Below are 18,094 nucleotides of genomic sequence, written 5' to 3' on the forward strand. Positions count from 1 at the left end.
ATTTTATAATATATCACATTAATTATTTTAATACTGCATTATCAATCGTAAAAGTATTCCTAGCTCTTTTCAACGAATATTTAAAGAAGTATTTATATCAAAAAAAGAAACTTGATTCTGAAAAATTCACGTTTAAAATTGCAACTTTCAACAAACGGTGTTGTTATTTCCGTATCGAAGCCAGACATTTCGGTTCGCAAGGGAATAAAAGAAGAAAGATCGCGAAACACAGCCCGCAATAAAATGTACACCAGAAGCATTCCCGTACCAGCCATCGATCATTGTAATCAGCTTACGACGTAGAGCAAAAAGCTCTAAACATTTTTGCCCCCGATCGTTTCCCGGAGACACGCAACGACCCACGGAAACAAAATGAAGACGTTTGAAACGCGCAAAAAATCCGCTACGCGATCACCGACGTACCTCGAACGAAAGTGCATGATACCCCCGACGAAAGCATCCTGGAGCATCCTCCTGAACGCTACTTATGAAATTGTAATACGTTTGAACGCTGATCGGCAAGGACGATGCATCGATTTTAATTTCACCAGAGGAGCCAGCTGTCTGCTTCGCGACTCGGACGAGGCCTACTCGAGACCCCTGATTACTGTTCAAATCGGTATTAAGGGGGAGGGGAGGGGAAACGGAATCTTTGTCGAGGGAACTTGAACCTTCAACCGGGATAAAATTACTGAGGAAGATTCAACCGTGCATCCGATTCCAGGGACTGATAGCGAGGATGGACGATATCGCACAAATCACCGGCTCACTTAACTACTATTCATGCAAACCCTCGGCTACGACTACGGGGCTCCAGTTTACAGTAATTTATTAGGCGTGTAAACCTCCAGCTCTTGCCGGGGTCGACGGCCTCGTCCCTCTCATTAGGAGACCTTCGGCTCCTTGCATTTTTTTCTCCAGCGCGATGCTGTTGAAATGCGTTCGACGAAGAATACCAAGTTTTGCGGAACTTGTAGCCGGGAATTATCGACTGTGTTGGAGTCGAGACGAGAAACTGGTTGGCGGCTTGTTTTATAACGATGCAATATTTTTCAACGGTAGTTTCTAAATATCAGACAAATTTCCAATATTATCCGCACTCTGAACGACAATAGAACATTCTGGGCAGTATCTTTTGCGGGCAATATTTTTTGCACTGTACAAGATGATGAAAAACTTTGCCGGGATACGTTGTCTTTCACTGCGCTTTTAAAGGTAATAGTTCATTTCGTATTCTATTTTTAAAAGCGAACAATCGACTACAGGTGTCCCGGTCATTGTCATATCGATGCACGAATGTTCAACACTGCGATCACCTTTCTTATCATTTATTTACGCGCGAAATCGTTTTCGTAAATTTTCCAACAATCAATCGCTAGGATCACTGTATCGAATTTTTCATTTTGCGAATATTATTTGCACGTGATTTTCTTGCGCTAGCGTAGTTAAAATAATGACTACAGTGTCGCTAATACCAAGAAATTGAAAGTGTACGTTTTATTAAAAATAAACAACGGAGTATTTTTATCGAATTGTTAATTTTAAACACGTATGCATAATAAATTTTGCTATTTATAGAGTATGTGTGATAGCTAAATAGTCTGTTGGAAAACTCCAGTATATAAAAAAGAGACCGCACATCACTTGTATTTCCCTAAATTAAATTTAGGCTAAGCAAATTTCACCAGAGATACGTAACAATTTTTAACTAAACAAATGAAGGATCAATATTCGCATTAATAAACGAAATTGAAAATACGGATAACTAAATTGATATGAAAATTATTTGAAATATAGTGACATGAAAATCATTACTAAGATTGTGTGTAAATGTTCGTAATTAAATTTTTCAATGTTATAATACACCATCGATATCGCCGGATAATAGATATTTTGGTTCACTATCGGTTCAAATTTTTGTTTCGTTCAAACTAAATAATTCGTCCCTGAAGGGGTTAAGACAATGAACATATAAAAAGTTACAGAGACGAATAGTAACTGTCATGTTGGTTGTACAGTGCTTCGATATCTTCTCTTATTCTCTTACATTCTGCTTTCTCCTCGCATCTTATTGTTAGTCATACGAATCAATCATACCTTCCTATATCTCGCTGCATCGTCTACTATCGCATTTAAAACTCCGTTGGTATTTTTACATCGACCGTTAAAAATATTCTTTCCTACGTAATGGTGAACTTTCGTTCAATAAAATTCATCAAACGATTCGTACCGATATTTTCCACACATCCTTAGAAAATCCCATCTAACGGAGTTATTTAAACCCACTCTAGTTACAATTTAATTTTCAAGAAGTCCAATTGCATTTCAAACCAATTATACGCGTTTCTCTAGACAATCGAGTTAGTTACAGTTTAATAAATTTATATTTTAACCGTACAACAGAACAGTTATACATTCCAACCTAACTCTTCGTGCGTGTTAGATACATCTAAAGCCATAATTTTTTCTTGTCGGTCACTAATTATTAAAGTAAATTCAACATTCGTCTGAAACGGTCGCACAGCACAGTCCACAGACATTAACTCGCGATGAATTGTTCTGACAGGTTGTGAAGCTATAGTTAGTTTCAACGTAATTAACTATCTCGGTTCTGTGAAATCTAGTCGAATGTGTTCTACTGAAAAAAAAAAGAAAAAAACATTTATCACACTCTTATAGCGACGTGCACTTAAATAGTGAGACTGCTGAGTAGCCAGACGTTAAACAACTTCATCTAATTTACATAAAACGGTAGATGGCGATGAAAATCAAGACACTACGTTCCATAATAGATTACATCGTTAACTTAAAACAGGTATCGTTCCATTTATGGCAATTTGCCGTAGAGAAATACCACAGCCGACATTATTGTGTTAATAAATGTATAAAAATTCTCATCCGCGTTTCTGTGAATTTTCAACCAGGATCCAACGGATAAAGGAAAGTCCTGTAACCAGGAGTCACGCTAATTTAACGCGGTTACCGCAAGTACTACTGGCCTGTAAGGTCTACGGTCCAATACTTCGTTCGCATGACTGCATATGATATTACTTTTCGCTGTGGCAATCGGCTAATAGTAAATCGAGAATCAAAGAGGAAGAGGAAGCACAAGTTGGATAATTGGAAACAAATTGTAAAGTATTGATCGCTGAACAAGAGATCGCGATGATGAACTTGAATATTGAGAAATGTTTAATACGAAAAGGATCGTGCATGTCGGTTGAGATTCAAGAAATTTGTATGAACGATGATGGGTGTTCTTGTGGACGAATGAGTTTGCACTAACGATGAATACAAGAAATTACAAAGTAATCGTGCAGATTTACTACGAAGTAGTATGGATCAAGCATGAATATATGGAAATTGATAACTACGCTTTTCGTTAAAACTGCGTGATTTTACTGAAATTTATTTTTTTATGAATTGATAACTAAACGCGTACTACGGTAGAATCTCGATAGTTTTGAGTAGACTGGATTGAAAATTTCTAGAGGTATCAATATTCGTGCAATTATCGAGGTGATCGATTCATCATGGCCGACACTTAACCTCCCAAACAATGTTCGTTGCAAAATGGCCGTATCTTTTACTTTTCTACGTAATACAACTAACGAAGTTTGTGTACAAATATCGCGGTTCTACTGTATAAGAATCTTCTCTGTGAATTTTTCTAGAAACTTCTCACAGCAAACGAATATCACCACAGTTAAATACGATTAAAATTCGAACCGCAAAAATATAGAATTAATACAAAAAAATTCGTCGAGACCATCTCGAATCAAAAGAAAAATCTATTGACCTGCAGATTTTCCAAATAAATTGATAGGTTAATGTTCTAAAATTATATAAATTATTAAGAAGTTTTGCTTTTTTTCCATGGATTCCATCAACCGCTGTAACCATGGTTTATTTACAACCTGTATATATCATCCGGGTACACTAAAGACTTCTCAATACGAAGAAGATACGCTATAATTATGGAGAGTAAGTAGCCATTGAACAACAAATTTTATACTCTCGGCAATATTGGCCGCAGAGCAAGGGATCACGAAGATCGTTTCAACTGATGACCACGTGAATTGAAAACTCCTCGAGGAAACTTGACCAAACAAATTACACCCAATGTATCGTTATTTACTCGTGGATGTGCTAGAGACTCTATACAACGCAAGAATATTTCGCCAGACGCGCCCTCGACGATGACTGGTCACCCTTGGTTTTTAAATAACAGTCATTATGTCGTGGGCATACCCGTCCATGAACGCCATTCCAGAGCTGTTTCGATTTCGATCTATCTGACTGCGGTGAACTGTCTAATTTAACAAAATCTATAAAAGTAACCTTCGACCCAATGCGAGTACCAACAACTAACATATACTTTTCGTGTTCTCTATTTCTTTCATCGTTATGGTACGACCATTAACGCAGCTACATTGCACCACGTTACCATCTATACTATTATTCGCTGCTGAAACTTTCATTCTTACCTACAAGATTGATAAATACACGTCTACAAGATGATCTATTTGAATTTTAATGTAAAAAATGGACCAGGTTTTACAATCGATCAGTGTAAAACAATTTGAACGATTCATAATGCCACGTTTACACCGTGGAAATATTTTTCGGAATTTCAATTTAACAAAACTAACCTCGTTTTGAGATTGACCATTAAGAGGAATTGTTAGTTTAGAATGGGTCGGTGAGAGTAACATACCATCAAATTTTTCAATTATTATTTGCGTAGGAACAATTGATCAAGACTTTTGTCATGTTTGTTGACGAAGAGAACAATTGTTTAATTAACAACAAAAATTTTGTTATATTCATACACTATCCAAACATTCAGAAATACTCTTTGGTGAGAAGAGATTATCCGGATTGATGCTTTACACATGTTATCACAAAGTTATCTCTACCATCGGTAACATAATTATTACGTAGTGTCTCATTTATAAGACATTCAGCAAAATTTTGTCACGTATATTGACTTTTTTTCTTAATAACGTTCAAACACCAATTTGAAAAATTGCCAACTACCGATTTGAAGAAAGAATCATTTGGTGCATCGCGAGTTAAATATTACGATTTAACATTTTAATCGGTTTTTAAGGTTCTTGAATGAAAATCTTTGATCCTGGATCGATCTTTAAGACTTCTGAATGAGAACCCGACCGTGCACCAAACTCGCCTACAAATCCGTGGACAAACGTCACTTGAGCGAGTTTCAAAAAATTGTTCATGAAATATTGTCAAGAACCGGAATACAGTAGCGCTAAAAATCTACACGAAGTCGCTATGAAAGCATTCGTTGCGGGAGTGGGCTGAGACGTTTAAAAGTCCCATACCCCAAAGGGAAGATAATATCTAGAGTTGCGGGGGCCATTGTCCGTTTCATTGAAAAGGGAGGCCTCCTTTCACGAGCCACAGAAAAATCTGAAACAGAATTAATTCCTGAAGAGCTTTACAATGTGACGTGAGTCTTGCGAGCGCACCTGGATCAAGCGAACATCTGGTTCCTCGAGGGGTAACAACCTTAAGCACAGTTCCTCCGTGATCCTTGAGACCATTTACAGTTTCTAGACGGAACGATTGCACGACACGGCTTTATTCGCCGCCTGCGTCCTGAAAGTTAAACCCAGATACGTGATATGAATGCACTCGCAACGCGTTCGGTTTTTGTAACGCATCGGTGCGCGCACGCGTGAACCACGACTGCGTCATTTTCGATTACTGGAAATTAGTACATCATGGAAATACCGGATAATGACTCACTTGAACCTGCCAACATTTTTCACTTTATAGAAAGAAATTGTTCAAAAGTGTATCCTGTTCGATGAGGTAGACAAAGTGGTTGACTTTGACTCGGTACGAAGTACAGTTTATCCTTTTACTATCTAGTATTATATTTTCACTCTATTGTATTGTTTTATTACTTTAAAAACTTTAAAATTATTCGTTCGTGTCGGAAAATTACACTTATCTCGAATCAACAAATTCTTGAAAATATACGTTTGCATCTGTGTCTCTTAAATAAGGATTTAAGAATTTATAAGTTTCTCTTTTTAAAAAAAGAAATTATTGAATAAATAAGTAGCGAATAAAAAAACAGAAAATAGTTTATACAAGTAAAACTGAGTTATTGCTAATCTAAACTTGTCAATGGAAATACATATGAAGAAAAGGATCCAAAATTAATATTAAAATAATTATTCAAATAGCATTACTTGTGTATTCAAATATCACTATACGAATATCGAAAAATAAAAAACCAAACAATGAACTTGAAGAACTTGTTTCGTATTGTTTACATTGCACTGTTCAAATACTATGAATATTCAGACACTAAATCGATGCAGTAAATATTCAAATTGTATTCGCCGAATATTTGAATTACCGATGCATTCGATTATTTGAATACAGACAAATTTCGACAAGTAATCCCTACTTTCGAGTAGGTGTACAATTAATTAATATTCGAATAATCAACACGTTGCTGTATAATTTCCGGTTTTTCACAACGCAGATTGAAAAGTTTCCGGCGATTTATCTATAATTAAGGAATGCGGAAAATGACTGAACAAAAAGCAATGTACATACATACATTGTGCATTCTGCTGACAATGACTTTGACGCGGCTCGGCCTAGTCCTTTCTCAGACAGGGCATTATCTTTTGAATAATTAATCAAAACGCCATGTAATAGTATAATTAATAATAGTGTTTTCACGATAGTGTATCCTAATTAGTCGCGAAGGAAGCTGACCCACGAAATTGCTACCGGGTTCACGTGACTCGGCTTTTCCCTTGTTCGACTCAATTTTTTCAAGGGACTTTTCCAACGGATACGACAATCTCTTCGATTGCTATCTGAACCAGCCGAACAAGTCACGTTAACTACATCGGATACGCGCGTGGAAGTGGAAAGTGGAGGAAGGCCTCTTGTGTAATTCTTTGCTGATTACGAGAAGTACACTATTGCAACGTTTCTTTTCCGGAATACACGCTCTCGAAGTATCCTGCGTAGAGTGTACTGACAATGAACGGAGTACGAGAAATCGCACTTCATTTCCCTTGGAATTTAAGCTTGTTGAATTGTTCCATACTTATACCACAATTTACTATTTTTCGGAGTATCGATAAAAGACCCATAAATTAATAACTTGAAACCTATAAAAATTCATTGCCATTTCCTGTGTTCGGGGTATTCCAAGATCATTTTATTTAGTGATCGAAATCAGTTGCTTCGATAAACGCCAATCTGATGAAATATGAAGTAGGGTAGGACTATCCTAATAGATATTTGAATATTTGAATATCAGTATTCAAATATTATTGTTTGTAAAATAAAAAGGAGAATTACGAACCTAAGAAACTTAATTTATAGACCACATCACACTATTCGAACACTGCGAATATTTAGATATCTATTTCATCGATGCACAAGGTATTCGAGGCTTAAGTTCTAACTATTCGAATATTTTATAAACAATCCAGTACTGCGAATAAACTGAAAATAGTACAATATCAACTAGATATTACTACAACTACCATCTATTTAGATACTTGGTCGGTAACTAAAATACTCGAATAATCATGTATTATAATCAAGTATTCTAACAGTATTCGAACAGTTGAGTATACAAATATTATTCGAATTGCCGAACATTAGAATATTACTTAAATCTTATTCCAGTATCGTTCGAATAACGTTCAGAAAAGATTCGACAGGTAATCCCAGCCCTACTTCGGATCACCATTACCTCTATAAATATTATTCGAATTATCGAACATTGGAACATTACTCAAATCTAATTCCACTATCGTTCGAATAACGTTCGGAAAAAATTCAACAGTTAGTCCCAACCCTATTTCGTATCATCACCATCACTCTACCGAATCTTTGCAACACACAATAATGTCTCACAACTCCGTGCACCACGGCGTAAGCTACAGAAGGGACTCTGTTGTCCAAATGCATTCTCCGTGTTCGCGTACCCGTATCAAAAACAAATTCTACAGCGGTCGTAGCAGGGGAAGGAGGAAACTGAGAGCTCGGCCGAAGATTTAGGTCTCTTCGCAGCTAGGATCGTCTGGGGGAGCCGTGGCATTCCAGGACGGACGATCAGCGCGCGCGCTAAAAGGCCGGATTCGAGGCGCAGCCTGCGTGCATTCGCATCGGGGCGGCATTCTTAAATCAATTAGCGACAACCAAAAGAACCAGCCGACCTTCGGTCAGCCAACCACTCGGCTACCGTGTCCCCATTGCTGCGGCTCGCTGCTATTACCGCCGCGGGGCGCGCGCCTGCTATCGTCTCGAACTTTGGAACGCTTTTTGCAGCCGAACCGAAACACGCCGCCATGTATTTCCTTCCTACTAAATGGCTACATCCTTTGTTCTTCTACGGAAGACCACCAACCGCGAACTCGGTGGAACGCCAGTCCCCGATTTATTTAAAATCTCTAGACGAACGTTTTTCCTCGCGACTTGCAACGACAGTTCGAAATTGTTCCGAATAAGGGGATGTTAGGGCGATCATCAGCCTCCGAGACGTGATTGAGTTTTGAGAGATTTTAATCGGGTGAACGTTTAAATCGTTGCGGTCCAAGTGTTCGCGAACACGATGAAACGTTCACTCCAGGTCTGGTTAAAGTGTCCGGATCAGTGGTTCCCAAACTTTGGATGGAAACCGATCCCCGATGTCCTCGAATCTGTAAAACTGCGATAATTATTTAGAATGGAGCAATACCTGTTTTCAAGCGACAATTTTCACCCCGGATTCGAGTGACAAAATCGTTCCAATCGTTTCATCGGTGATCTCGATTTTGTTTCTTGAAAACGGGAACTACTATAATAATTACTTCGCCGATTTCTACGATCTTGAAGTACATTGGAGAGGAAAGGGCACCGAGCATAATCGATCTACGATTAAAAATTGTTTATCGCATGTTCCGAAATTGTAAGCATTGGAAACAAAGAGGAAAATAATCGATAATTACAATTTATTCGGAATGTAGAATTGTTCATTGAATGAAGGCGTGAATTTAATAATATGATAATATATAATACGGATGGCCTTTAAAACTAGCCCGTCTCAATGAATAAATTGGTTCAGGGAATTGAGGTCTAAGCGCCCTCTCAAACCAGGGTCTTGAAAGGGATTGGGGAGTACTCAACCCTGTCAATCTCTTCTTCCACCCCTCTTCCCCCACCCTCCTCCATGATACCATTTAAGCCACCGTGAGACCATCGTGACACTATCAGCACCACTTCCAGTTAAGTTATCTTGCAGTTCTTGGTACTGGTCAACTAGCGCTTCAGGTATGTGGGTACGCTACTCTCCAACAGCCATTGGTTTCCAAAATGGCCGCCCTGCGGAATAACCAAACAGAAACTTAATTCGTAAAAACTTTCTTAAATGTACAAACTTTCCATTAATATACGGACTCCTTACTGTTGTTAAAACATTCAAACAAAGAACTTTGTGCGAAGTACGGCCGAATGAAATGTATGCACAAGCAAACGCGAAATAATTCCTTACGAAAAAAATCAGAAAAGAAAGTAAAATAAAATTGTTTCGTCTCAAGCTTAGTTTTTGAAAAAACCACGTATGCAATTACGACTAAAATATGATCTGCTGGTAAACAATACCTATACAATATTTGAAACAATTTCATTCTATCTTTTTTCTTATTTATTTTCTTAAGAATCACCTCATATCTGCTTGTATATGATATCCAATCGTACACTGTGTATTATCTAAATTCCCGAGTAATTTTTCAGTAAATCGATACATGTTAAAACATGAAGAAACATAGATATTTGCATTCCATCCATCTAGAGAAAAATTACTTCATATAGTCGCTAATCTACTTGCACACACTTATGTATTGTAAATAGATTTACATCCTAAGTTGCCATCATTTTTTGTTTAATCGTTGTTTTCGTACTAATACTCAGTTATTGTTACTTTTAATCGACTTCGTTCTGAACAATGTTCCTTTATATTGAATATTCCAATTTTCGAATAAGCTATAGTAGACGATTAAGGAAATCGCTGTCCAATCAATGGCTTCGATGATTAACCTGCGGCAACAACAATCGGACGATTGTAACTGAACGATAGTGACGAACTCAAACCAGCGAAGAATTTATGTCAAACTTGATTAACAATGAACAACGCAGAACGGTACGTAGTATTTAGAGCGTCGTAATTTTATTTTATACACCGATTGCTGCGCGGTTACTGTAATTGCCCGCGCATCGGGGAGTGCATTACTCTCACAGGAGTTCGTAAATTAGCAGAAATAACAGAACAGCGTATTACGCAGGTTACTTATGATCCGCAAAACGAAATGGAAAATGCGAAACGCGCGGAGCGTAAAATTGGCGTTTGCCAGTAAATCATGCGTAAGTATACACGCCTATCGTTGGAACGTTACCATCGCGATGCTTATTCCCGAAGACGTGCATGGAAGCCCGTTACGAATGACATAACGGCAACTTCGATCTCATACCAGCCGGAGAAAACGAGGCAAAACACGAGTAATAGTGCAAAGCGCGGTAATACCTGGAAGTAGATTGATATTTCTTTCGTTCGGTGGATCGTTGTGGTCGACTCCGAGATCGGTGGAGGCGAAAAATCGAACGAGAAACAAAACGGAGATGATGCACCAGTCCCGGGTAGAACTGTGACTACTTATCGAATTTTTCTATGTTCGAATATCCGATCACTTCAATAATTCAAATATTCGACAAATACAATTCAAATACTATTCGAATATTTGACTATAATATTTGAATATTCGAATATTTGACTATAATATTTGAATATTCGAATATTTGTCTATAATATTTGAATATTCGAATATTTGACTATAATATTTGAATATTCGAATATTTTCTACACTAACCAAATATCTGAATAAGTACTAGTAGTGTCTAATGGTATCCGTATTGTACTTTATATATAATATTACAAATTTCCATACAGTATTAACCTGATTCAGATAATCGAGTCTTTTTAAGAGTTTGTAGCACACAGAGCTGCGAGACGTTATTCAGTGTGTTGCAAAGATTCGATAAAGTTAATGGCGACTCGAAGTAGGACCGAGTGAGACTACTTTTCGAATTTTTCTATATGCAAATAATCTACAATTTAAATAATAACTATTGACCGATCATTTTTAAGAATTTGAGTATTATGTGCACTGACCAAATATATGAATGAATAGAATGGTGTAATAGTGTGCGATCGACACTGTAATTTCTAGATATTAATATTCGAATAGCGATATTCAAAATTTATTATTCGTAGCACTAGGGGACCTATAAAATGTACGAATTGTCTCAACCCAAGTTTCAAACATTTATGGGGAAGTATTTCTGAAGTGTTCGGAGAAACGAACGAACGGTAAAGAATACTATAGTTCTGGAGAACAACTTCACGGTCACAATAAGGAAGAAACGTGTAAACTGAAGCTACTTTTCTGTGTATTGTTACACATCTGATTTCATATTATAGTACACTCTATATATCGGGTGAACCATTTACCTCGTTCATCCCCACTATTTTCGTTGCTAGTGAACCGATCAACATTATTTCTTCATGGATAATATGACACAGAAAATATTTCAAGCTGATAATATGAAATTATGATATTCGATTATTTTCAATTATTTGGAATATACGACGCGACTTTTTGCACTGTACAAAGTTATCTTCAATTTTGTATATATACAACTCTGTAATCATTCTTTCTATTTATTATTATTTAACTGGCATTAAGACGAAATCAACGAGTTATATTAATATGACTTTCGAATAACTTGGTGTACAAAAATTTATATTTCGTTCTTAGTATGTAATTCATTCGTCAAAGTCCAATATCCAAACCTTTCGTTACTTCCAACAGTGTATATTTCCGAGGTAAGATTAATAACAAACAACCGTACCTCGCCTTTGTACGGTAAATGTTTACTTATCCTTAACTCTTTTGTCGTTCGATAAAACTTATTGAACAGTACTAGGTTGTATTTCCCTTGTCAGAGTTATCCCCACCACTTAACTGCATCTTACTCACGTCCATTGCAGCAATCAAATTCATCTACTTATCTCTCCAGCTGTCACAGCTCCATCTCAAGAATCTGACAACCTAAGAAACAATATCATATTCATTTTTTCTATAAATAATTCATGATTTATCCCTTCCAAGGAAATCAAAGAAAAAACCATACGTGCTCTATTTCCAAGATCAGAACTTCCCATTGTCTCCGAGAATAAATTAAACAGAAACGCAACAACCAGTTGCATTCCGGTCCCGCGGCTCGCGCGAGCGCAACTTCGAGAACGCAATCAATTGCAACTAAAAGAAAATCATACAGTTTCCGGTGGGTTTCATTGGAAATCGCACGAAACCCCCCACCTAAACGTCGGACTAGGATTAGAATTTTTTATCAAATTTCTATGTATTCAAATATTCGAATATTTCGATAATACAAATACAATGATACTTGAGTATTCGAGTACCGATCACGTATATGAATATTCGTAGCATTCGGATAGTGTGCTATGAATCATGAAGCAAATTTTTTAAGTTTGTCGTTCTGTTTTAAATTTTATCTTTGTTTAAGATATTTTCAATTTAGTAAAGAAAAACTTCTATTATAAGTAACCTTGATTTGTATAGTAATATTCGCATAACGATATTCCATTAATAGTATTCGAATGCTCGAATATTCGATTAATGATATTCAGATATTGAAATACCTGAATAATGATATTTGAATACCCAAATATTTGAATGGTAATTTTGAATACAGAAATAACGTACGCTTTTCCTTCGCGTGATGCCGGCGGAAATCAAAAAACAACATGGCAACATTTTAGGTTCGCTTAAACTGTATCGCAATTACCCGAATCGACGTTGTAACTCGTGGCCGGCTATAATAACAACGCGAGGTAATTTTATATGCATAACGCGTATCGGTTAGCGGCCGATACGAGGCCACACACCGCATTCACCGGTGCGTTTAACTATAATTTAAAAGCATCTCGTTATATTTCTTCTCACGTTTCTCGTTACCCGTCGCACACCAACCTCCAGAGGGGACCCCGTTCATCGCACACGCATGCGCGTAGCGCTCACACGCATGCGCGTGAGGGTGTAATATAATTCAGTGCCTCCACCTCGCTGTGGTGTTTCGTACGGACGATATATCGCGCGAATTACTTACGCGTAATATACTGCAAAACAAAGCCCGTTAACGTCACGAAACGGTAAGCTGCAAGGTATTTTGTTTAGTGTCCCGTAACTTATACTGTCCACAGACGACTTTGTAAGAGGCAGGGTAATTGAGTACTCGCGCGGGACGACGGGCTAATACGGCCGGGTTGTTTTTATGCACGCCGAACCTGAACGTAAATCTGTTTCGTTTGGAGCGATATCTGAAAATGTTTGCGCCGATTTATCCCCCAAATCTGCTATGCGAGCGTACAGGACGGTTTTATTATTGGTGGGATCTGGTAAATGGATTCAGCCTTGGAAAAAAGTCGAAAAAGTTCGTATACGAGTATGACTCGTTTGACCTTGTCGCTGAGTTACGGCAGTTTTTTATGAATCATTTTATACCCACGTACGAGGTGTGGCTATAAAATAACAAAACTGATGCAATAATGATACGTTATTTTTAGAGAAATTTACATTTTAACTCTTATTCCCTTTAATACACGCTCCCTTATACACACCGGGACGTACGGATTCTTGCCAACTACAAAGGGACAAATGGCCAAGTTCATGCTACCCCCTCCCCTTTCCTGCACGTATCTATATAGTCACGCACGCCAAGGTGCTTGGAAGCTGCGCGACATAGCTGCGCAGAATCATTATGCCGCCGATTCTGTCGGCTCTAACGGCCTGAAACATTTGTTTCATTTTTAATCGCAAGTGTAACAAACCGCTTATTGTTTGACATTTTCAGGCACATTATCATCAAAAATAATAAAATACAATACTTATTATTGAGGAGCAACCAAATGCGAAAACTATGCATTAAAATCTGTAAAATGTTTCGTAATGAAAATAATTTCATACTCTAAGAATTAGCATTTAATAACTAATTCTGCAACTTAATATTACTGCTACTTGCTACTTCGTCCACCATATGAATGATATATAAAAAATCAGTTTCCTTTTAATTTCATCACAAATAGCTCCATTTCATTTACCTTCTATTAAACATTATATAACTTGACATAATATTACTTATCCTTATAACATCTTCTTCGTTCTCAAAATTACGCGCTCATAATTTATCCTGCAACTGAGCATGATCGTTGCATTTCATTAGCATAATCTTCATAAATCTCGGATGAAGCTTTTATCACGCGTGTAAGTATGTACATTCTCCTCGTTTTTATTCTCTTCCGTTGTGTACCACGTCCAATGAAAGAAAAGAGAAAAAATTGTTAATCGACATTTGAATGTCAAAAGGAACATACACGTATAAAAAAATTAGCGGTGTGACAACATTCGAAACAAAATCTCCGTTTCAAAGGAATTGCAAGAAGTTTATCCTTGTAGACGAAATAATCGTGCGAATACAAACATGTTATTAACATTGAAGACCAGAAAAAATCCGAATTCTTTTGCTGGTGTGTAAAAATTAAAGTTCTCTTCAATCGTAGACAAGCAATCCCTTTCTTTGGTAATTATAACGATTACATTATTTTCGGTACTTTCCAAAATTAATTTCAGCTCGTATCGCTAAGGAAGATAGAAAATAGAGTTAAAAACATTATGTTCGCCAAGTTCGCCAAGTAAAGGGACTACTTGGCTACGATTAAAAAGAATTTTAATTAAAAAACAAAATTTTAAAATACATGGTACGAAGGAATATTTTTACGTTTTTCAACATTTTTTATCGCTTTTACATTTTCTGTAATATATTCATTCGCAATTTACAACTACTTTGACTTGATAATTTGATGTGAAACATACATTGCAGAGTCGGATTATTCCTTCACTTTATAGGGATCAATTTAAACTACTATTTCGTTGCTGACATTATTCAGCCACTTACTCCATCATCCATTATTCATAACGTCCCCTGATGTTCGATACATTTATCAAACTTTTCACAAGAAGAAATATTCAAAACATTTTTCATTCGATGAATAAAAGTACAGTGCGAATAAATGTTACCATTGTAAAAATTTTAGCTGTCAATACTCTTAGATGTTGAAGAACGAACAGAATCAATTTACTTTGTGTAAATATACGAGTGAAATATTCAACACTAACCAAACTTAAATGTCACTTCCTTTATTATAAATTCTATTAACACATTAGCAACCACCATAAACGCTCATTGTTAATGTTCGAATATCATTATTCTCGATGTAATTGGAAAGTGAAATTTGCATTCAATCGTAGAAAGTACTATTCCTAGACGCCTAATGCTTCTGCAAGGAGCATTCCTTTTAAACATTATAATTGGAAGAATGAACTCTTACGACATCTAACTTGCACTTTGTTTGTATTATTTTTACCGTTTAACTAAAGCAGTGACTTGAAAACTGTATAATAATAATAATAATAATAATAATAATAATAATAATAATAATAATAATTTATGAAAGTATGATTTAATACTTTCTGCGAAATGTTCTGCGAGTAATAGTCACATTATACGTTTCTAACAAATATTAAGAATAAGATATTTCGTTAAAGAATAAAAAACAAACGAATCTGTTAATACCGAAGTATTTGAATAATATTCAAATTATACTTATCGCTTACTATTTGAATTACATTTTATGAATAGTATTTGAATTACATTTACCGAATAGTATTCGAATTATATTAGAAGAATATTTTAAATTCAATACAACTCACTGCATCGATTAATAAATGATTACTCTCCAGTAATCTTTCTATTTGTCGTTCAGTCGGAAAATAGGTATTGATATACAAACCTCGATACAGTAAAAGACCATAAAATAATTTTCAGACAAACTCGTCCCGACAATAGACTCCCCTTTTGAAACAATTCTGCTTCTTTCGATAAAGTTTACCGGCTTGTACAGTTTGTATAATTCTAAAACATCCCATACATATACCCTCATAAAAGCTGACTTTTCCTTTCCTCTGATTTCAGGATGGTTTTCTGTGATATCCGGTACCAATACAACGGGTGGTGCGCGTGTTTACAGAAGAGTGGATTCCCTGGTACGAGCAGGGGTACCCGCGTTTCTATTGGCCGCGCCATTGAGGGCCTACATTTTGACGCACTCGAAAATGGGTAAGTGACACTACCGCGGGTACCAATAACAGACTTAGAACTGGATTCGTCGTTGCAACATACGCACAACCGTGCAGGACCTCGTTAGTCGAGCGATCCGTGAATTAGCTTCTTGCACCATCGCCTTTCTACCGGTAGACTCGTGTCCCTTTGGGGCCTTTAATTAAGAGCACGGGTCAACGAATGAAAAAATCCGATCGAGATTGACGACGGGAGAGAGAGAGAGTACGAAAGGAAAGAAACAAATGACAATAAGAGAGTGTAGAAAAGGATAAGAGAAGATAAGAACGACACGAGGTAACCAAAGAGAACAGAAACAAATAGAATGAAAGAAGACAGCAGAATATATCGAAACGAGTGAAAAATGGCCAAAAGACACGATGGAACGCAAGAATTATTGGATCGTTTATCATAAATAATAACCAATGAAACAAGGAGAAATCCTGAACAGGAAGAATAAAAATAAGAATAAGAATATTAATTATCGAAAAATATATTGCACTTTGAAAATAATAAACAAAAAGGACTTTGATCTGTTGGAGCACTTCTTTGAGAATATGAATACTTTCAAAGAACCTTTGCACTGTTTTTATTATTATATGTAGAAATATATATATATATATATATATATGAATTTATACAAAGATCAAATATAATTAAAGTACGTAAATACGTATAAGAAGCAATATATAATCAAAAATGTTGTTGTAAAACCTGACATGGATTATCGGTACGGTGGTGTTTAATAAATTCAGTCTTGGAAGATTAAAACCATGAGTAATAATAAACAATAAAAGATAACTATCAAAAGTCAAAGATAAATTGAAAACGAGAATAAAAGAGTGCAGAAACATAAAAGTGAAACAGAAAAGTATGGGGGGGGGGGGGGTGAAAACAGAAGGCAAAGGAAGAGGTGAAAGAATGAAAAGTGGTGACACTCGTGAATATAATATCATTCGTAATATCCAGGAACAACGTTCTTGACCCAAATGCATGTATAAATATCAACGCAGGTACCCTGACTCGGTAAAAAGAGAAATACGAGGAATGCGTAAATTATATGTTTGCGGCGGAAGCAGAAAGTTAAATGCGGTAAATAAACTGAGGCGGTAGAAATGCATAAACCGGCGATAAAAGTGGCGTAAAACACCGCCATTTAAATTTCAATTTCTGTTTCGAAACGGGAACTATTAACGCTGCTGAAAATCTAGTATCGTATTTCAACGAAACATATAATACTGGATTTCAATATAATAAAAAATCATACATCGTTAACTAGATTGAAATTATATTTTTACACTAGAAATACCAAAGGGGTCAATTTGACTTGTTTCAAACTTCTTTTTAAAATCATTCAATTGTTAATAGTGATTTTTTTCTACAATATCCATGGACAATTATCAAAATAGACAAACAATGGTACTCGTAAATTAATTTAACCTTTTCCCATCTAAGTTCGAAGATACGTATCTACTTTGATACAAATAATGATACATTCACCGTTTATAGTTCCAGTGTTAATGTATTTTTGTCTGCCATAGCCGGCGTTATACTACTTGTACACATTGTATTACGAGGACGAAAGAAAGATCATGGATTAAGAGGGGACACCAACCCGACGAGTCAAAAAAATGAAACTTTTTTTTCCTATTTTCTTAAAGTTTGAAGTGCGTAGAATGTTATGTCAAAAAGATATTTCGAAATTCAAACATTTAGCGAAGTTGCAGCGATAAATTTAACTTGTTTTACGTTTTTCTCAAAACTACTTTTCAATCTGAGCGACACGAAATCT

General features: G+C 36.3%; 1 protein-coding gene and 1 long non-coding RNA gene across 2 annotated transcripts in view; one reads left to right on the forward strand and one right to left on the reverse strand.

Annotated features, from left to right (window-relative positions):
* The window catches only part of LOC143147360 (uncharacterized), a 34,643-nt gene that overhangs the window by 11,359 nt on the left and 5,190 nt on the right, over positions 1 to 18,094 (forward strand). Inside the window, exon 3 of the mRNA XM_076312556.1 lies at positions 16,159 to 16,302. Coding sequence (XP_076168671.1) covers positions 16,159 to 16,302 — 144 coding nt within the window. The remainder of the gene's footprint in view (positions 1 to 16,158; positions 16,303 to 18,094) is intronic.
* On the reverse strand, positions 8,909 to 12,583 carry LOC143147366 (uncharacterized). The gene is made up of 3 exons (XR_012992245.1): positions 12,238 to 12,583; positions 11,993 to 12,155; positions 8,909 to 9,372 (listed from the first exon to the last, which is right to left on the reverse strand). It is a non-coding gene; the product is annotated as an uncharacterized LOC143147366 (long non-coding RNA).

This window comes from Ptiloglossa arizonensis, chromosome 1, assembly GCF_051014685.1.
Source record: "Ptiloglossa arizonensis isolate GNS036 chromosome 1, iyPtiAriz1_principal, whole genome shotgun sequence".
Classification (NCBI taxonomy): Eukaryota; Metazoa; Arthropoda; class Insecta; order Hymenoptera; family Colletidae; genus Ptiloglossa; species Ptiloglossa arizonensis.